Source organism: Ranitomeya imitator, chromosome 10 (assembly GCF_032444005.1).
Source record: "Ranitomeya imitator isolate aRanImi1 chromosome 10, aRanImi1.pri, whole genome shotgun sequence".
NCBI lineage: Eukaryota > Metazoa > Chordata > Amphibia > Anura > Dendrobatidae > Ranitomeya > Ranitomeya imitator.
In genome coordinates this window covers 144,770,932-144,793,308 of record NC_091291.1, presented here as the reverse complement: position 1 = coordinate 144,793,308, position 22,377 = coordinate 144,770,932, and the positions used below count along the sequence as shown (strand labels likewise).

Sequence of the window (22,377 nt, the reverse complement as noted above, 5' to 3'; positions counted from 1 at the left end):
AAATCCAGTATAGAACCTGTACATGACGGATGTGCTGTGCTGCTCTAGTACATAGCTAGCTGTGCTGCTGTAAATCCTGTATAGAACCTGTAGATGACCGGATGTGCTGTGCTGCACTAGTACATAGCTGGCTGTGCTGCTGTAAATCCAGTATAGAACCTGTACATGACGGATGTGCTGTGCTGCTCTAGTACATAGCTAGCTGTGCTGCTGTAAATCCTGTATAGAACCTGTAGATGACGGATGTGCTGTGCTGCACTAGTACATAGCTGGCTGTGCTGCTGTAAATCCTATATAGAACCTGTAGATGACGGATGTGCTGTGCTGCACTAGTACATAGCTAGCTGTGCTGCTGTAAATCCAGTATAAAACCTGTAGATGACCGGATGTGCTGTGCTGCACTAGTACATAGCTGGCTGTGCTGCTGTATAGAACCTGTAGATGACCGGATGTGCTGTGCTGCTCTAGTACATAGCTGGCTGTGCTGCTGTAAATCCTATATAGAACCTGTAGATGACGGATGTGCTGTGCTGCACTAGTACATAGCTGGCTGTGCTGCTGTAAATCCTATATAGAACCTGTAGATGACGGATGTGCTGTGCTGCACTAGTACATAGCTGGCTGTGCTGCTGTAAATCCAGTATAAAACCTGTAGATGACCGGATGTGCTGTGCTGCACTAGTACATAGCTGGCTGTGCTGCTGTAAATCCAGTATAGAACCTGTACATGACGGATGTGCTGTGCTGCTCTAGTACATAGCTAGCTGTGCTGCTGTAAATCCAGTATAGAACCTGTAGATGACGGATGTGCTGTGCTGCTCTAGTACATAGCTGGCTGTGCTGCTGTAAATCCTATATAGAACCTGTAGATGACGGATGTGCTGTGCTGCACTAGTACATAGCTGGCTGTGCTGCTGTAAATCCTATATAGAACCTGTAGATGACGGATGTGCTGTGCTGCACTAGTACATAGCTGGCTGTGCTGCTGTAAATCCAGTATAAAACCTGTAGATGACCGGATGTGCTGTGCTGCACTAGTACATAGCTGGCTGTGCTGCTGTATAGAACCTGTAGATGACCGGATGTGCTGTGCTGCTCTAGTACATAGCTAGCTGTGCTGCTGTAAATCCTATATAGAACCTGTAGATGACCGGATGTGCTGTGCTGCTCTAGTACATAGCTGGCTGTGCTGCTGTAAATCCTGTATAGAACCTGTAGATGACCGGATGTGCTGTGCTGCACTAGTACATAGCTGGCTGTGCTGCTGTAAATCCTGTATAGAACCTGTAGATGACCGGATGTGCTGTGCTGCTCTAGTATATAGCTAGCTGTGCTGCTGTAAATCCTGTATAGAACCTGTACATGACGGATGTGCTGTGCTGCACTAGTACATAGCTGGCTGTGCTGCTGTAAATCCAGTATAGAACCTGTACATGACGGATGTGCTGTGCTGCTCTAGTACATAGCTAGCTGTGCTGCTGTAAATCCAGTTTAGAACCTGTAGATGACGGATGTGCTGTGCTGCTCTAGTACATAGCTAGCTGTGCTGCTGTAAATCCTGTATAGAACCTGTAGATGACCGGATGTGCTGTGCTGCTCTAGTACATAGCTGGCTGTGCTGCTGTAAATCCTGTATAGAACCTGTACATGACGGATGTGCTGTGCTGCTCTAGTACATAGCTGGCTGTGCTGCTGTAAATCCAGTATAGAACCTGTAGATGACGGATGTGCTGTGCTGCACTAGTACATAGCTAGCTGTGCTGCTGTAAATCCAGTATAAAACCTGTAGATGACCGGATGTGCTGTGCTGCACTAGTACATAGCTGGCTGTGCTGCTGTATAGAACCTGTAGATGACCGGATGTGCTGTGCTGCTCTAGTACATAGCTAGCTGTGCTGCTGTAAATCCTATATAGAACCTGTAGATGACCGGATGTGCTGTGCTGCTCTAGTACATAGCTGGCTGTGCTGCTGTAAATCCTGTATAGAACCTGTAGATGACCGGATGTGCTGTGCTGCACTAGTACATAGCTGGCTGTGCTGCTGTAAACCCAGTATAGAACCTGTAGATGACCGGATGTGCTGTGCTGCTCTAGTACATAGCTGGCTGTGCTGCTGTAAATCCTGTATAGAACCTGTACATGACGGATGTGCTGTGCTGCTCTAGTATATAGCTGGCTGTGCTGCTGTAAATCCTGTATAGAACCTGTACATGACGGATGTGCTGTGCTGCACTAGTACATAACTGGCTGTGCTGCTGTAAATCCTATATAGAACCTGTACATGACGGATGTGCTGTGCTGCACTAGTACATAGCTAGCTGTGCTGCTGTAAATCCTGTATAGAACCTGTAGATGACGGATGTGCTGTGCTGCACTAGTATATAGCTGGCTGTGCTGCTGTAAATCCTGATTAGAACCTGTACATGACGGATGTGCTGTGCTGCACTAGTACATAGCTGGCTGTGCTGCTGTAAATCCTATATAGAACCTGTAGATGACGGATGTGCTGTGCTGCTCTAGTACATAGCTGGCTGTGCTGCTGTAAATCCAGTATAGAACCTGTAGATGACGGATGTGCTGTGCTGCACTAGTACATAGCTGGCTGTGCTGTTGTAAATCCAGTATAGAACCTGTAGATGACGGATGTGCTGTGCTGCACTAGTACATAGCTGGCTGTGCTGCTGTAAATCCTATATAGAACCTGTACATGACGGATGTGCTGTGCTGCACTAGTACATAGCTGGCTGTGCTGCTGTAAATCCAGTATAGAACCTGTAGATGACGGATGTGCTGTGCTGCTCTAGTACATAGCTGGCTGTGCTGCTGTAAATCCTATATAGAACCTGTAGATGACGGATGTGCTGTGCTGCACTAGTACATAGCTGGCTGTGCTGTTGTAAATCCAGTATAGAACCTGTAGATGACGGATGTGCTGTGCTGCACTAGTACATAGCTGGCTGTGCTGCTGTAAATCCTATATAGAACCTGTACATGACGGATGTGCTGTGCTGCACTAGTACATAGCTGGCTGTGCTGCTGTAAATCCAGTATAGAACCTGTAGATGACGGATGTGCTGTGCTGCTCTAGTACATAGCTGGCTGTGCTGCTGTAAATCCTATATAGAACCTGTAGATGACGGATGTGCTGTGCTGCACTAGTACATAGCTGGCTGTGCTGCTGTAAATCCAGTATAGAACCTGTAGATGACCGGATGTGCTGTGCTGCACTAGTACATAGCTAGCTGTGCTGCTGTAAATCTAGTATAGAACCTGTAGATGACGGATGTGCTGTGCTGCACTAGTACATAGCTAGCTGTGCTGCTGTAAATCCAGTATAGAACCTGTAGATGACTGGATGTGCTGTGCTGCTCTAGTATATAGCTGGCTGTGCTGCTGTATAGAACCTGTAGATGACTGGATGTGCTGTGCTGCTCTAGTATATAGCTGGCTGTGGTGCTGTAAATCCAGTATAGAACCTGTAGATGACGGATGTGCTGTGCTGCTCTAGTACATAGCTAGCTGTGCTGCTGTAAATCCAGTTTAGAACCTGTAGATGATGGATGTGCTGTGCTGCTCTAGTATATAGCTGGCTGTGGTGCTGTAAATCCAGTATAGAACCTGTAGATGACCGGATGTGCTGTGCTGCACTAGTACATAGCTGGCTGTGCTGCTGTAAACCCAGTATAGAACCTGTAGATGACGGATGTGCTGTGCTGCTCTAGTACATAGCTGGCTGTGCTGCTGTAAATCCAGTATAGAACCTGTAGATGACCGGATGTGCTGTGCTGCTCTAGTACATAGCTAGCTGTGGTGCTGTAAATCCAGTATAGAACCTGTAGATGACCGGATGTGCTGTGCTGCACTAGTACATAGCTGGCTGTGCTGCTGTAAATCCTGTATAGAACCTGTAGATGACCGGATGTGCTGTGCTGCTCTAGTATATAGCTGGCTGTGCTGCTGTAAATCCAGTATAGAACCTGTAGATGACCGGATGTGCTGTGCTGCACTAGTACATAGCTGGCTGTGCTGCTGTAAATCCTATATAGAACCTGTACATGACCGGATGTGCTGTGCTGCTCTAGTACATAGCTGGCTGTGCTGCTGTAAATCCTATATAGAACCTGTACATGACCGGATGTGCTGTGCTGCACTAGTACATAGCTGGCTGTGCTGCTGTAAATCCAGTATAGAACCTGTACATGACGGATGTGCTGTGCTGCTCTAGTACATAGCTAGCTGTGCTGCTGTAAATCCAGTTTAGAACCTGTAGATGATGGATGTGCTGTGCTGCTCTAGTATATAGCTGGCTGTGGTGCTGTAAATCCAGTATAGAACCTGTACATGACCGGATGTGCTGTGCTGCTCTAGTACATAGCTGGCTGTGCTGCTGTAAATCCTATATAGAACCTGTACATGACCGGATGTGCTGTGCTGCACTAGTACATAGCTGGCTGTGCTGCTGTAAATCCAGTATAGAACCTGTACATGACGGATGTGCTGTGCTGCTCTAGTACATAGCTAGCTGTGCTGCTGTAAATCCAGTTTAGAACCTGTAGATGATGGATGTGCTGTGCTGCTCTAGTATATAGCTGGCTGTGCTGCTGTAAATCCAGTATAGAACCTGTAGATGACCGGATGTGCTGTGCTGCTCTAGTATATAGCTGGCTGTGCTGCTGTAAATCCAGTATAGAACCTGTAGATGATGGATGTGCTGTGCTGCTCTAGTACACTGTAGAGCCTGTGCCTCTCCTGTACATGACCGGCTGTGCCTCTGTAGAGCCTGTGCCGCTCCTGTATATGACCGGCTGTGCCTCTGTAGAGCCTGTGCCGCTCCTGTATATGACCGGCTGTGCCTCTGTAGATCCTGTGCTGCTTCTGTACATGACCTGCTGTGCCTCTGTAGAGCCTGTGCTGCTTCTGTACATGACCTGCTGTGCCTCTGTAGATCCTGTGCTGCTTCTGTACATGACCTGCTGTGCCTCTGTAGATCCTGTGCTGCTTCTGTACATGACCTGCTGTGCCTCTGTAGATCCTGTGCTGCTCCTTTATGTGACCGGCTGTGCCTCTGTAGAGCCTGTGCTGCTCCCGTACATGACCGGCTGTGCCTCTGCAGATCCTGTGCTGCTCCTGTATGTAAATGTCTGTGCTGCTACAGACGTTGATGATGTCCTACAGGGGGAGGATGGGAAATCACATTGACATTGTAAGGGTATGAGCACTCGTTGCGGATTTTGCTGCGGATCCGCAGCGTTTCCGCAGCTGCGGATCTGCAGCAGTTTCCCATGAGTTTACAGTACAATGTAAACCCATGGGAAACCAAAAACGCTGTGCACATGCTGCGGAAAAAACGCACGGAAACGCAGTGTTTTATTTTCCGCAACATGTCAATTCTTTGTGCGGAATCCGCAGCGTTTTTACACCTGCTCCAATAGAAAACTGCAGATGTAAAACTGCAGCGGAATCCGCAATAGAAACCACGATAAATCTGCAGGAAAAATCCGCAGAGGAACTTTCTACGTGTGCACATAGCCTTACAGTACTGTCCTGTAACAAACATCAGCTGTGAGGATTTCAGTCTGTAGATTTAAACAATTAATGTTTTATTTGACTGAAAGCAGAGATCTTGAAAATGTTAATGAAATAAGTATGTATGGACGTTTCAGAACTATGCATTAAAGCATAGAACTGGACAACCCCTTTAATCCCAGTAACCAACCAAAGATGGTGTCAAGCCGCTTATACGAATATTGATTCCGCCGATACTAAGCACAATGATTGGGTTACAATAGCCGCGATTCTGAGAGCGGCTGCGGCGCTGAGGCGATCGTTACGGTTAGTAGCTCAAGCTGCCATTTTATTTCCAGCAATCACGGATTCTTACAAATAACGCCTGAACAAGCGACGCAGGCAGAAGAGAAGCCGTTAAAGGAAAGCAGTAAAGCAGCGTCTGCCGGCACAGAAGGGAAACGTTCCATTATTTACAACATGTGAGCAGCCGACGGCTGAAATGATGGCATCCCCGCAATCTGCATCCTGAGCATGAAATACCCAACGCCGTCGCTTTAAATGAAGGCACTCTGGGTCTCCGTACAGCTGGAGCGGCCCATCTAATGTCTGAGTCGCGGCCATTAAATCCAAGTTTATGGACTTATTAAATGAAGCTTCGAAAACGAGCAGCGACTTCCCAGAATCGGAGACAAATAAGCAGATTGAAGGCGTTCTCCCTATCGCGGCGGCAGAAGAGCGTGAGCGCCATTGATTAGACGAATACAATACACAATGAATATTTCAGCCGGTAATCTCACGTCTCCAGGTTGCATCCATTGATCACTGGGTGCACACGAGATTCTCCTCCAGACGCGACTGCAGCTGATAGCAGTAATTTAATTAAAGAGCAGATATCGCCTCATTATTGACTGTCAGGTGCGTTCAGGAACTTCCTCGCTCCGATATCTGGTGCCGCTGGCAGTGTGGAAGTAACAGACGGTAATGTGCTCCCCCGCCGTCTATCACCCCAATAATCATCACCTAGCGGAGCCAATATGGCTACATACAGCAGAGCTGGTCACTGTTACATAGTCACAACTCTGAGCGTAGGTCATGTAGTGATGTCACCTGCAGTCCTATGTAACGCCTCAGATAACACAGTGATACAGGTGCTTCTCACAAAATTAGAATATCATCAAAAAGTGAATGTCATATATTCTATCGAGTCATTACACACAGAGTGATCTCTTTCACGTGTTTATTTCTGTTAATGTTGATGATTATGGCTTACAGCCAATGAAAACCTAACATTCATTATCTCAGTAAATTAGAATAACTAAACAATAAACACCTGCAAAGGCTCCTAAGCGTTTATAAAGGTCCCTTAGTCTGTTTCAGTAGCTCCACAATCATGGGGAAGACTGCTGACCTGACAATGTCCTGAAGGCGTCATTGACACACTCCACAAGGAGGGGAAGCCACAAAAGGTCATTGGTAAAGAAGCCGCTGTTCACACAGTGCTGTATGCAAGCAGATTAATGGAACCGAGTGGAAGAAAAAAGTGTGGTAGAAAAAGGTGCACAAGCAGCGGGGATAACCGCAGCCTGGAAAGGATTGTTAAGAAAAGGCCATTCAGTAATGTGGTGGAGATTCACAAGGAGTGGACTGCTGCTGGAGTCATTGCTTCACCACACACAGACGTGTCCAGGACATGGGCTACAAGTGTCACATTCCTTGTGTCCGGCCACTCATGACCAATAGACAACGCCAGAAGCGTCTTACCTGGGCCAAGGAGAAGAAGAACTGGACTGTTGTCAGTGGTCCAAGGTTTTGTGTTCAGATGAAAGTAAATTGTGCATTTCATTTGGAAATCAAGGTCCCAGAATCTGGAGGAACAGACTCTGTTGGCACGCCCGAGACTCTGTTGGGACGCCCGAGACTCTGTTGGCACGCCCGAGACTCTGTTGGCACGCCCGAGACTCTGTTGGCGCGCCCGAGACTCTCTGTTGGCGCGCCCGAGACTCTGTTGGCGCGCCCGAGACTCTCTGTTGGCGCGCCCGAGACTCTCTGTTGGCGCGCCCGAGACTCTCTGTTGGCACGCCCGAGACTGTTGGCGCGCCCGAGACTCTGTTGGCACGCCCGAGACTCTCTGTTGGCACGCCCGAGACTCTCTGTTGGCACGCCCGAGACTCTCTGTTGGCACGCCCGAGACTCTCTGTTGGCACGCCCGAGACTCTAGCACGCTCGCTCATCACTCCTAAGGATACATTGTAGCAATATTCTGTGTGGTCTTCCTCAGATTACTGGTCTCTGCCACATGCGGTCAGAGCAGCGGCCGGACAGACTCCATCTGCTTTTCTGCCATATTAATCACATATTTTCTAGGAATCCACTGTAAACCCAGTAATTTTTGGAAATCGCATTCTTTCCTCGGAACCATTAATTGCCCGAGTCCTGATTCCCACATCCGTGTTTTCTGCCTTATTAATCACATCTTTTCTAGGAAGCCACCATTAATTGCCCGAGTCCTGATTCCCACATCCGTGTTTGCCCTCTGTCCGGGGATGCCCGGACCGGCCGGGGGTCTCCTGAGCACATCCTTGTTGCGGTAGGTGAGGAGACCCCCGGCCGGTCCATGCATTGTTACACATGATTGATACAACATCAGATTAATATTCCATACCGCGCCCCTGTATCTTCTGATGGAGATTACCCTTCAGCAGTGCAGGCAGCCGCTCGGCGGCAGAGGAAACGACCTCTTTACTTTCTGTACATGAGAATTAATAATTCACCGGGAGCAGACGAGAGCGATACCTGCGCTTGTTTCCTGCTGTCAGCGTGACGGGATCTGTTGGCGCCTTGACAAACAAATCACCTCACATTAGAGAGCTGCGCCGCGTTTTGTAGCATTGTGTAAATACGGAATTGTCAATGCGCCGCCATCAATCCTGCGCCGCTCCCTCGTCACTTCTACATGATCATCTAATATCAACCCGCTGCTCTTATGGCGACTCCAGAGGACGGCGCCGAGGCCCCTAACAATGCACAATGGGTCCATGAGAAACATGCCTGCTTTCTTACAAAAATAGCGCCACCCCGACCTCAGGTTGCTTGTGGTAATGCAGCTCGTCTGTATTCATGTACATAGTTATGTTTTCTCCTCGTACTTTATACTATGCTCCGTGTCAGGCTGCTCTGTAATTCTGGAGGCTCCGGATGAGCAGAGCTGTAAATTTCATACAAGTAACAGGACTCTGCAGATGAAGGAATTACAGGAGGAAGCGGAGTTCGTCCGATTTGCTTTGAGTCCGTTGTGAGAAAAGTGCAACACAAGTGATGCATCTAGAACAGCGCACCAGACACCTGTTATTCTCCTGCCGGACACTGAGGGTATTTTGTGAGCTGTCCCTTTAAGAGGAGGGGCTCCGATACATTGTAACAAGTCCTTTGTGTTCCATGTTGATTTGTGTGAAGTTTCTGTATCTTCAGCGCCTCCATGGACCAGGGGCGCCGCTCTGGATCCCCTCTGTATGGCGAGAGAATATGCCCTGCGCTCCTCGCCGTCTCCAGTTGTTATGGGAACCAGCACAAAGACGATGGAGTCAGGAGCGGCCGCGCTCTCCTTCATCTCATCAGGGAAAATCCATTCTGCTACCTAAGAAACTCCTGAGGAATCAATAACGTAAAGGTGGAAGAAAAGAAGCAATTCTACGTCTGTAACGTGGCGGCAAAGAGCGGGCGATCACCGGACACCGTACACTGGTGATGGGGCGATCACTGGACACCGTGCACTGGTGATGGGGCGATCACTGGACGCCGTGCACTGGCGATAGGGCGATTATTGGGTGCCGTGCACTGGCGGTAGGGTGATTTTTGGACGCCTGCACTGGTTTGTCACGGATATCATTTTACTGATGGCTGGAGTATAACTTGTTGCCTGGTGAAGACAACTTTATCATGGTGGCACAACACGATGGGTATAGCATTTCATGGTGGCCATGACCCGCGACCCTCATTCATGGACCCACTGGTCCGCCAGAGAAGTGATCTACACTCCGCAACAATTAAATTACCGCACCGAGAAGGAGTCGTGGAAATCAGAAAAGTGGGACAGACAGCAACTCAATTGTTAAGACAAAGGAGATTAGATATTGGGCTCTACTGTAGATGGTAGCATCTCACACCACAGGCAGGAGATCTGCATGTCACTATGGTCTTCACTGGAATATTTCTTTAAATAGAATCTGTCAGCAGGCTTGTGCTGTGTAATCTGACAGCAGCATGTTGTAGGGACAGAGACCCTGATTCCAGAGATACATCACTAGTTTACTGGGTGGAGCAGTTGTGATAGTCACAGTTTTATCTGCTGCAGATCTAGCACAGCTCAGGTGTTGAGCTGTGTATAACCCACGCACAGCACATCTTTCTGTGTACACTGTATAGTGACAGTGAGCTACTAATCAGTGCTGGGGTGGAGTTGGACTAAGATGCAGGAGGCAACTAGTCCTGTAGTGATAATCTCCTGCTAATAAAACACTGATGGCATTGAAACAGCAAAACACAGTTCAGTAAGTGACGCATTGCTGTAATCAGGGTTTCAGTCTACGTTACGGTGCTCTCTGATCACATAGCAAAAACCTGACAAATGCCTTATAATTATAGTTTTACTTCAGGAACTCTGGAGAGTGAGCTCCCCCTAGTGGTGGCTGCAGACAGGATCTTATCATGTATCTCTGTATACAGGGAGCTCCCCCTAGTGGTGGCTGCAGACAGGATCTTATCATGTATCTCTGTATACAGGGAGCTCCCCCTAGTGGTGACTGCAGACAGGATCTTATCATGTATCTCTGTATACAGGGAGCTCCCCCTAGTGGTGGCTGCAGACAGGATCTTATCATGTATCTCTGTATACAGGGAGCTCCCCCTAGTGGTGACTGCAGACAGGATCTTATCATGTATCTCTGTATACAGGGAGCTCCCCCTAGTGGTGGCTGCAGACAGGATCTTATCATGTATCTCTGTATACAGGGAGCATCCCCTAGTGGTGGCTGCAGACAGGATCTTATCATGCATCTCTGTATACAGGGAGCTCCCCCTAGTGGTGACTGCAGACAGGATCTTATCATGTATCTCTGTATACAGGGAGCTCCCCCTAGTGGTGGCTGCAGACAGGATCTTATCATGTATCTCTGTATACAGGGAGCTCCCCCTAGTGGTGACTGCAGACAGGATCTTATCATGTATCTCTGTATACAGGGAGCTCCCCTTAGTGGTGGCTGCAGACAGGATCTTATCATGTATCTCTGTATACAGGGAGCTCTCCCTAGTGGTGGCTGCAGACAGGATCTTATCATGTATCTCTGTTTACAGGGAGCTCCCTCTAGTGGTGATTGCAGCCAGGATCTTATCATGTATCTCTGTATACAGGGAGCTCCCCCTAGTGGTGGCTGCAGACAGGATCTTATCATGTATCTCTGTATACAGGGAGCTCCCCCTAGTGGTGACTGCAGACAGGATCTTATCATGTATCTCTGTATACAGGGAGCTCCCTCTAGTGGTGATTGCAGCCAGGATCTTATCATGTATCTCTGTATACAGGGAGCTCCCCCTAGTGGTGGCTGCAGACAGGATCTTATCATGTATCTCTGTATACAGGGAGCTCCCCCTAGTGGTGGCTGCAGATAGGATCTTATCATGTATCTCTGTATACAGGGAGCTCCCCCTAGTGGTGACTGCAGACAGGATCTTATCATGTATCTCTGTATACAGGGAGCTCCCCCTAGTGGTGGCTGCAGACAGGATCTTATCATGTATCTCTGTATACAGGGAGCTCCCCCTAGTGGTGACTGCAGACAGGATCTTATCATGTATCTCTGTATATAGGGAGCTCCCCCTAGTGGTGGCTGCAGACAGGATCTTATCATGTATCTCTGTATACAGGGAGCTCCCCCTAGTGGTGGCTGCAGACAGGATCTTATCATGTATCTCTGTATACAGGGAGCTCCCCCTAGTGGTGACTGCAGACAGGATCTTATCATGTATCTCTGTATACAGGGAGCTCCCCTTAGTGGTGGCTGCAGACAGGATCTTATCATGTATCTCTGTATACAGGGAGCTCTCCCTAGTGGTGACTGTAGACAGAATCTTATCATGTATCTCTGTATACAGGGAGCTCTCCCTAGTGGTGGCTGCAGACAGGATCTTATCATGTATCTCTGTTTACAGGGAGCTCCCTCTAGTGGTGATTGCAGCCAGGATCTTATCATGTATCTCTGTATACAGGGAGCTCCCCCTAGTGGTGGCTGCAGACAGGATCTTATCATGTATCTCTGTATACAGGGAGCTCCCCCTAGTGGTGGCTGCAGACAGGATCTTATCATGTATCTCTGTATACAGGGAGCTCCCCCTAGTGGTGACTGCAGACAGGATCTTATCATGTATCTCTGTATACAGGGAGCTCCCCCTAGTGGTGACTGCAGACTGGATCTTATCATGTATCTCTGTATACAGGGAGCTCCCCCTAGTCGTGGCCGCAGACAGGATCTTATCATGTATCTCTGTATACAGGGAGCTCCCTCTAGTGGTGATTGCAGCCAGGATCTTATCATGTATCTCTGTATACAGGGAGCTCCCCCTAGTGGTGGCTGCAGACAGGATCTTATCATGTATCTCGGTATACAGGGAGCTCCCCCTAGTGGTGGCTGCAGAGAGGATCTTATCATGTATCTCTGTATACAGGGAGCTCCCCCTAGTGGTGGCTGCAGACAGGATCTTATCATGTATCTCTGTATACAGGGAGCTCCCCCTAGTGGTGACTGCAGACAGGATATTATCATGTATCTCTGCATACAGGGAGCTCCCCCTAGTATTGGCTCCAGACAGGATCTTATCATGTATCTCTGTATACAGGGAGCTCCCCCTAGTGGTGGCTGCAAACAGGATCTTATCACGTATCTCTGTATACAGGGAGCTCCCCCTAGTGGTGGCTGCAGACAGGATCTTATCATGTATCTCTGTATACAGGGAGCTCCCCCTAGTGGTGACTGCAGACAGGATCTTATCATGTATCTCTGTATACAGGGAGCTCCCTCTAGTGGTGGCTGCAGACAGGATCTCAATCTCTGTATACAGGGAGCTCCCCCTAGTGGTGGCTCCAGACAGGATCTTATCGTTTATCTCTGTATACAGGGAGCTCCCCCTAGTGGTGACTGCAGACAGGATCTTATCGTTTATCTCTGTATACAGGGAGCTCCCCCTAGTGGTGGCTGCAGACAGAATATTATCATGTATCTCTGTATACAGGGAGCTCCCCCTAGTGGTGGCTGCAGAGAGGATCTTATCATGTATCTCTGTATACAGGGAGCTCCCCCTAGTGGTGGCTGCAGACAGGATCTTATCATGTATCTCTGTATACAGGGAGCTCCCCCTAGTGGTGACTGCAGACAGGATCTTATCATGTATCTCTGTATACAGCGAGCTCCCCCTAGTGGTGGCTCCAGACAGGATCTTATCATGTATCTATGTATACAGGGAGCTCCCCCTAGTGGTGACTGCAGACAGGATCTTATCATGTATCTCTGTATACAGGGAGCTCCCTCTAGTGGTGATTGCAGCCAGGATCTTATCATGTATCTCTGTATACAGGGAGCTCCCCCTAGTGGTGGCTGCAGACAGGATCTTATCATGTATCTCTGTATACAGGGAGCTCCCCCTAGTGGTGGCTGCAGACAGGATCTTATCATGTATCTCTGTATACAGGGAGCTCCCCCTAGTGGTGACTGCAGACAGGATCTTATCATGTATCTCTATACAGGGAGCTCCCTCTAGTGGTGGCTGCAGACAGGATCTTAATCTCTGTATACAGGGAGCTCCCCCTAGTGGTGGCTCCAGACAGAATCTTATCATGTATCTCTGTATACAGGGAGCTCCCCCTAGTGGTGACTGCAGACAGGATCTTATCGTTTATCTCTGTATACAGGGAGCTCCCCCTAGTGGTGGCTGCAGACAGGATCTTATCATGTATCTCTGTATACAGGGAGCTCCCCCTAGTGGTGACTGCAGACAGGATATTATCATGTATCTCTGTATACAGGGAGCTCCCCCTAGTGTTGGCTCCAGACAGGATCTTATCATGTATCTCTGTATACAGGGAGCTCCCCCTAGTGGTGGCTGCAAACAGGATCTTATCATGTATCTCTGTATACAGGGAGCTCCCCCTAGTGGTGGCTGCAGACAGGATCTTATCATGTATCTCTGTATACAGGGAGCTCCCCCTAGTGGTGACTGCAGACAGGATCTTATCATGTATCTCTGTATACAGGGAGCTCCCTCTAGTGGTGGCTGCAGACAGGATCTCAATCTCTGTATACAGGGAGCTCCCCCTAGTGGTGGCTCCAGACAGGATCTTATCGTTTATCTCTGTATACAGGGAGCTCCCCCTAGTGGTGACTGCACACAGGATCTTATCGTTTATCTCTGTATACAGGGAGCTCCCCCTAGTGGTGGCTGCAGACAGAATATTATCATGTATCTCTGTATACAGGGAGCTCCCCCTAGTGGTGGCTGCAGAGAGGATCTTATCATGTATCTCTGTATACAGGGAGCTCCCCCTAGTGGTGGCTGCAGACAGGATCTTATCATGTATCTCTGTATACAGGGAGCTCCCCCTAGTGGTGACTGCAGACAGGATCTTATCATGTATCTCTGTATACAGCGAGCTCCCCCTAGTGGTGGCTCCAGACAGGATCTTATCATGTATCTATGTATACAGGGAGCTCCCCCTAGTGGTGACTGCAGACAGGATCTTATCGTTTATCTCTGTATACAGGGAGCTCCCCCTAGTGGTGACTGCAGACAGGATCTTATCATGTATCTCTGTATACAGGGAGCTCCCTCTAGTGGTGGCTGCAGACAGGATCTCAATCTCTGTATACAGGGAGCTCCCCCTAGTGGTGGCTCCAGACAGACTCTTATTTTGTTATTCTATTGAGTTGGATATAAGAATTCTGAATGAAACCTTATTTATCCCCACCACTTGGGAATATGATGGTAATATCAGCATCAAAACCACCATGGGAAAGTGAATGATGTAATTTAGGTGGAAAGTTGGTTAAGTCTGAGTAATTGGCTCCATTTTGCCATTCAATACTTTTTAAAGTCCTGCATTCAATGCATGGGATGACCAGAAGATTAAAGGGTTGTAGTAAGGAATAAAAAAGAACAAATAAAGCATGATGGCGTATATCCAGAAACAATGCCACCCTTGCTGACAGGTTGTGTCAGGTATTGCAGCTTAGACCCATTCAGTGAGACCGAGCTGTAATACCAGACACAACCACCGGACAGGTGAGGCAGTGTGATATTTTGATCCTGGTAATCTCGGTGGATGAAGGAAGAGTTGAGCTTTAATCATGGATCCCTGGAGCTTTCCTCGGTGGTGGTGGATCTCTGCCCTGTGAACATGGCGACACCGGCTGGATCTTCGGGGCTAGGATTTCTTACTTGCAGCAGATGGCTGACCCCGAACATCACCGTACGCAGGATGAGTGATGTTTTCTGCCGCCTCAGCACCTGTGTCGTATGTACCCGTGCACGCGGCTGTTATAAATGAGCTTCCGGCTCGGCCAGGACAGGTGCTGCGTCCTCAATGCAATTAATTTCACATCAGACATTGTTACTTTTTGTGCATTTTATCATTTATTTGCACTTCCAATTGTTATGAGGCACGAGACTCGGATTGCAGGGAAGTGCGAGGCATTCTTCAACCTGCCACCGCGACGTGTTCATTATATCATGTGCTCTGGAGGAAGCTCGAGGTCAAAACAACAATATTTTTAGAAATAATTAATGGGAAGAAATCCACCTTCGTTTATTATAAATGGTGTTTGTAGAAGAAGAAAAATTTTTCCTGGTCACACAAATTAATAATCTCCTGGAGCAGCGGTAAAATGAGCCACAGATTTGAAGGTCGGAGAATATGGAGCCGCAGATCCAAGATCCCAGAGCTGGACAATTGAGAGTAGATGAAAAAGAGCTATAGAATATAGAACTGTAGATCGCAGGTCCAGAGAACATAGAGCCCCAGAACTCACGGCCAGAGGACATGGAGCCACAGATCCAAGGGCCGAAGAATATGGTGCTGCAGATCCCAGGGCTGGAGAACATGAAGCCCCAGATCTCATGGCCGGAGAACATGGAGCCGCATATCCAAGGGCCGAAGAACATGGCGCTGTAGATCCCCAGGGCTGGAGAACATGAAGCCCCAGATCTCATGGCCAGAGAACATGGAGCCGCAAATCCAATGGCCGAAGAACATGGTGCCCCAGATCTCAGGGACGGAGAACATGGAGCTGCAGATCTCAGGGACGAAGAACATGGAGCTGCAGATCTCAGGGACGAAGAACATGGAGCTGCAGATCTCAGGGCCGGAGAACATGGAGCCACAGATCCCAGGGCCGGAGAACATGGAGCTGCTGATCCCATGGCTGGAGAACATGGAGCCCCAGATCCCAGGGCCTGAGAACATGGAGCTGCAGATCCCAGAGCCGGAGAACATGGAGCCCCAGATCCTGGACCGGAGAACATGGAGCCGCAGATCCCAGGGCCGGAGAACATGGAGCCGCAGATCCCAGGGCCGGAGAACATGGAGCCGCAGATCCCAGGGCCGGAGAACATGGATCCCCAGATCCTGGACCGGGAAACATGGAGCCGCAGATCCCAGGGCCGGAGAACATGGAGCACCCAGATCCTGGACTGGAGAACATGGAGCCGCAGATCCCAGGGCCGGAGAACATGGAGCTGCTGATCCCAGGGCTGGAGAACATGGAGCCCCAGATCTCCGGGCTGGAGAACATGGAGCCGCAGATCCTGGACTGGAGAAAAGGAAGCCACAGATCCTGGACCGGAGAACATGGAGACGCAGATCCCAGGGCCTGAGAACATGGAGCTGCAGATCACAGGGCCGGAGAACATGGAGCCGCAGATCCCAGGGTCGGAGAACATGGAGCCGCAGATCGCAGAGCCGGAGAACATGGAGCCCCATATCCCAGACCGGAGAACATGGAGCCGCAGATCCCAGGGCCGGAGAACATGGAGCCGCAGATCCCAGGGTCGGAGAACATGGAGCCGTAGATCCCAGGGTCGGAGAACATGGAGCCGCAGATCCCAGGGTCGGAGAACATGGATCCCCAGATCCTGGACCGGGAAACATGGAGCCACAGATCCCAGGGCCGGAGAACATGGAGCACCCAGATCCTGGACCGGAGAACATGGAGCCGCAGATCCCAGGGCCGGAGAACATGGAGCTGCTGATCCCAGGGCTGTAGAACATGGAGCCCCAGATCTCCGGGCTGGAGAACATGGAGCCGCAGATCCTGGACCGGAGAACATGGAGCTGCAGATCCCAGGGCCTGAGAACATGGAGCTGCAGATCACAGGGCCGGAGAACATGGAGCCGCAGATCCCAGGGTCGGAGAACATGGAGCCGCAGATCCCAGAGCCGGAGAACATGGAGCCGCAGATCCCAGAGCCGGAGAACATGGAGCCGCAGATCCCAGAGCCGGAGAACATGGAGCCCCAGATCCCAGGGTCGGAGAACATGGAGCTGCAGATCCCAGAGCCGGAGAACATGGAGCCACAGATCCCAGGGTCGGAGAACATGGAGCTGCAGATCCCAGAGCCGGAGAACATGGAGCCGCAGATCCCAGGGCCGGAGAACATGGAGCTGCTGATCCCAGGGCTGGAGAACATGGAGCCCCAGATCTCCGGGCTGGAGAACATGGATCCGCAGATCCTGGACCGGAGAACATGGAGACGCAGATTCCAGGGCCTGAGAACATGGAGCTGCAGATCACAGGGCCGGAGAACATGGAGCCGCAGATCCCAGTGTCGGAGAACATGGACCCGCAGATCCCAGAGCCGGAGAACATGGAGCCGCAGATCCCAGAGCCGGAGAACATGGAGCCCCAGATCCCAGGGTCGGAGAACATGGAGCTGCAGATCCCAGAGCCGGAGAACATGGAGCCGCAGATCCCAGGGCCGGAGAACATGGAGCCGCAGATCCCAGGTTCGGAGAACATGGAGCTGCAGATCCCAGAGCCAGAGAACATGGAGCCCCATATCCCATACATTATTCACAGATTGGGGTTAGATCTTTCTGACAGATTCCCCCTAAACCGTTTAGTTTTCTGAGAGCCACATGATTATATAATGTTGGCCACATCTTCATTTCTGCAGCTTGTTGCTCCCTGACTGAATGATCACTGTTTTAGCTTCTTGTGATGAGCTGCTAAGTGCTTCAGTGGGATGAGAGCACTTCACATGCTTTTGCCATTCTGGCTCCATTTCCAGGGCCCGGCTCCACCATTCTCTGCTTCCCTGCAGCTCAGTGCCTTGAATCCACAGAAAAGCAGCTGTCAGTCAAGGGAAAGAGTGGTGGGGCAGGCGGAGAATAGAGCCAGGGGGCCTAGAGGCCTGGGAAGTGCTTTTGTCAAGCTCAGGGCACTTATCTTCTCATTTCCATATAAATTAAAACAAGGTTTCAGTCCTTACAACAGATTACATCTACAAAGGTGTGGAGGCCATGATCCTCCAGAGAAGCATGGCCATAGAAATGGTTTGTTTGGGTGGATTGTTCTGACAGACTTCCTTTAACATGTCTGCTTGCTGTCGGTGAATGTAAACATTATTGTGTCCATCTAATGGTGGAGAACTTGTCCTGATTGCTACAGATTGCCAGAAGAATGTATCAGTCTGTCTACACTATAGGTTCATATTGCATTAATGTGACCGCGCTAACGGACAGAGTTGCACGGCGAAATTAACGCTGTGCAACGCTTCCGTTAGCGCGCCCATTAACAGCAATGGGGACGCGCATCACTAGCGCGTGCCACTTTCGGCACGCGCTAGTGATGTGCCGGTGTTTTGTGGCGCGCCGCGGACGCTGCTTGCAGCGTCCACGGCGCGCCCGAGGTCCGTTCCCCGCTCTCGCAGATCAGAGATCTGCGAGAGCGGAGACGTTTAACGCGACCCCATAAAACAACATTGCGTTAGCGCAGTCTGCTAGCGCTAGGCGCTAAACGGATTGCACTAACGCAATAAAGAAATCCTCACCTGCGAGAAGTCTTCGGTCCAACCAGGTTTTCATCCTTTGAACTTTATTTCTACACCCAATTTACAGATTGGATGCACAGGTTTGATAAATGGCGGTCGTGGCCACATCACTTGTCGTTCTCTCCCAGGACGGTGAACGGACCACCTTGGCCGCCAGTGTTCCCCCTCTGCCGTCTTCGAGATGTTAAAAACAGAAAACTGATGGAAATGGCGCGTGAGACACAAATCAGAGCGCGGCGCTCGCAGTTTCCCATCAACATGCCGATGTCTTCATTAAAGATGATCAGATGCGCTGTGATGTGCTAATGCGGTGCTGGCCGCCATGTTGCCTCTGCTACATTGTCATGGCTCCGGTAACGCAGTCAGCGCGGTTCATCACTACACCGTCTAGTTTATGTTCTGCCCCCGAGGACCTGCAGACGGCTCAGTGGTCAGAGCATCTCTGGGGTCCCGGGCTCCACCCGTGCCCCTGACTAGATGAGCATATGTGGACAGCGCAGCAGCATATGTTGGCGCCATACCGTGCTCGCAGTGTCTCAGGCTTGGCTGCTGTAATGGCTTATAAATGTGCTCTCATTTCCTGCGTTGCGCCCAGTAGCCACGTGTCTAATGAATGTTGTAATGTGCGCCCATTAACGACTCAATGTTCTGAGCAAAGATCGGACGTGAGCGGGTAATGGAGGCGCCCGCTCCAAATGTGCCCGCGTAATCGTCCCTATAAATGGCTGCAATCACTTGTCCTTCTTCCATTATCTGCGAGCGGGTGGAGAACGGCTCCGATACCCCGGGGGACTTCTGACCCCAGGAACAGGCGGCAAGGAGACCCCACGAAAGCAGCGTCCGTGAGGGTCATTGTGTCCGAGCCCCTGTAACGCCATGGATGGGGGCTATCGAATCCCAGAGGTCAGGACGAATGTTCAGCCACCGACTGTCAGCAAGGAGCGTTCCAATTCACTGACAGCTAGCAGAGATCTAGAAACATACTTTACAGAGTCTGTTTATATGATCTTTAAGTTTTATAAACGTAAGACTGAACCGGCCCTTTAAATGTTCAGAACATGAGCAATGCAGCAGTCACTGCACTGATGGGGCAGCAGAGATGGAGACAAAGTGTCACAAAGTCACAAGGTTAGGGGGCCAGGACGATTAGTGATGTAGTCATAAATAGCTGCTCCTGATGGGGGTAGTAGTCGCAGCGCTAACAATGGCTAATGTTGTCTCATATTATCTAGGTGGGCAAAAGGCGGACAATTACTGAAGGAGGTGACCGAAGAAACGTACGAGACGGTGGTGGATTACTCGTACTTCTCCGAGCCGGTATCCTGCGAGGTCACCAACGCCCTGGGCAGCACCAACATCAGCAGAACAGTGGATGTCTATTGTAAGTCAGGAGACCCCCACATACTGCACCTCCAGTCACAGCTAAAGCTGCAGGCACAGATCACTGCGCAATGGACTGTGAATGTGTGGAGAGCCAATGAATGCAAGTTACCATGTAACAGCAGAATAGTGAGTGCAGCTCTGGAGGTGACTGGAGTATAACACATGATGTAAGAGCTGAATAGTTAGTGCAGCTTTACAAGTGACTGGAGTATAACACCTGATGTAATAGCAGAATAGTGAGTGCAGCTCTGGAGGATAAGACACGATGTAACAGCAGAATAGTGAGTGCAGCTCTGGAGGTGACTGGAGGATAAGACACGATGTAACAGCAGAATAGTGAGTGCAGCTCTGGAGGATAAGACACGATGTAACAGCAGAAGAGTGAGTGCAGCTCTGGAGGATAAGACACGATGTAATAGCAGAATAGTGAGTGCAGCTCTGTAGGATAAGACACAATGTAATAGCAGAATAGTGAGTGCAGCTCTGTAGGATAAGACACAATGTAGTAGCAGAATAGTGAGTGCAGCTCTGTAGGATAAGACACGATGTAATAGCAGAAAAGTGAGTGCAGCTCTGTAGGATAAGTCACGATGTAATAGCAGAATAGTGAGTGCAGCTCTGTAGGATAAGACACGATGTAATAGCAGAATAGTGAGTGCAGCTCTGTAGGATAAGACACGATGTAATAGCAGAATAGTGAGTGCAGCTCTGTAGGATAAGACACGATGTAATAGCAGAATAGTGAGTGCAGCTCTGTAGGATAAGACACGATGTAATAGCAGAATAGTGAGTGCAGCTCTGTAGGATAAGACACGATGTAATAGCAGAATAGTGAGTGCAGCTCTGTAGGATAAGACACGATGTAATAGCAGAATAGTGAGTGCAGCTCTGTAGGATAAGACACAATGTAATAGCAGAATAGTGAGTGCAGCTCTGTAGGATAAGACACTATGTAATAGCAGAATAGTGAGTGCAGCTCTGTAGGATAAGACACTATGTAATAGCAGAATAGTGAGTGCAGCTCTGTAGGATAAGACACAATGTAATAGCAGAATAGTGAGTGCAGCTCTGTAGGATAAGACACTATGTAATAGCAGAATAGTGAGTGCAGCTCTGTAGGATAAGACACTATGTAATAGCAGAATAGTGAGTGCAGCTCTGTAGGATAAGACACGATGTAATAGCAGAATAGTGAGTGCAGCTCTGTAGGATAAGACACTATGTAATAGCAGAATAGTGAGTGCAGCTCTGTAGGATAAGACACGATGTAATAGCAGAATAGTGAGTGCAGCTCTGTAGGATAAGACACGATGTAATAGCAGAATAGTGAGTGCAGCTCTGTAGGATAAGACACGATGTAATAGCAGAATAGTGAGTGCAGCTCTGTAGGATAAGACACAATGTAATAGCAGAATAGTGAGTGCAGCTCTGTAGGATAAGACACAATGTAATAGCAGAATAGTGAGTGCAGCTCTGTAGGATAAGACACTATGTAATAGCAGAATAGTGAGTGCAGCTCTGTAGGATAAGACACGATGTAATAGCAGAATAGTGAGTGCAGCTCTGTAGGATAAGACACGATGTAATAGCAGAATAGTGAGTGCAGCTCTGTAGGATAAGACACGATGTAATAGCAGAATAGTGAGTGCAGCTCTGTAGGATAAGACACAATGTAATAGCAGAATAGTGAGTGCAGCTCTGTAGGATAAGACACAATGTAATAGCAGAATAGTGAGTGCAGCTCTGTAGGATAAGACACGATGTAATAGCAGAATAGTGAGTGCAGCTCTGTAGGATAAGACACGATGTAATAGCAGAATAGTGAGTGCAGCTCTGTAGGATAAGACACGATGTAATAGCAGAATAGTGAGTGCAGCTCTGTAGGATAAGACACAATGTAATAGCAGAATAGTGAGTGCAGCTCTGTAGGATAAGACACTATGTAATAGCAGAATAGTGAGTGCAGCTCTGTAGGATAAGACACTATGTAATAGCAGAATAGTGAGTGCAGCTCTGTAGGATAAGACACAATGTAATAGCAGAATAGTGAGTGCAGCTCTGTAGGATAAGACACTATGTAATAGCAGAATAGTGAGTGCAGCTCTGTAGGATAAGACACTATGTAATAGCAGAATAGTGAGTGCAGCTCTGTAGGATAAGACACGATGTAATAGCAGAATAGTGATTGCAGCTCTGTAGGATAAGACACTATGTAATAGCAGAATAGTGAGTGCAGCTCTGTAGGATAAGACACGATGTAATAGCAGAATAGTGAGTGCAGCTCTGTAGGATAAGACACGATGTAATAGCAGAATAGTGAGTGCAGCTCTGTAGGATAAGACACGATGTAATAGCAGAATAGTGAGTGCAGCTCTGTAGGATAAGACACAATGTAA

General features: G+C 49.1%; 1 protein-coding gene across 4 annotated transcripts in view; it reads left to right on the top strand.

Annotated features, from left to right (window-relative positions):
* Window positions 1-22,377, top strand: part of KIRREL3 (kirre like nephrin family adhesion molecule 3) — an 800,965-nt gene that overhangs the window by 737,541 nt on the left and 41,047 nt on the right. For all 4 annotated transcript variants that reach the window (XM_069742736.1, XM_069742735.1, XM_069742732.1 and 1 more), the window contains exon 8: window positions 19,831-19,979. In XM_069742736.1, coding sequence (XP_069598837.1) covers window positions 19,831-19,979 — 149 coding nt within the window. The remainder of the gene's footprint in view (window positions 1-19,830; window positions 19,980-22,377) is intronic.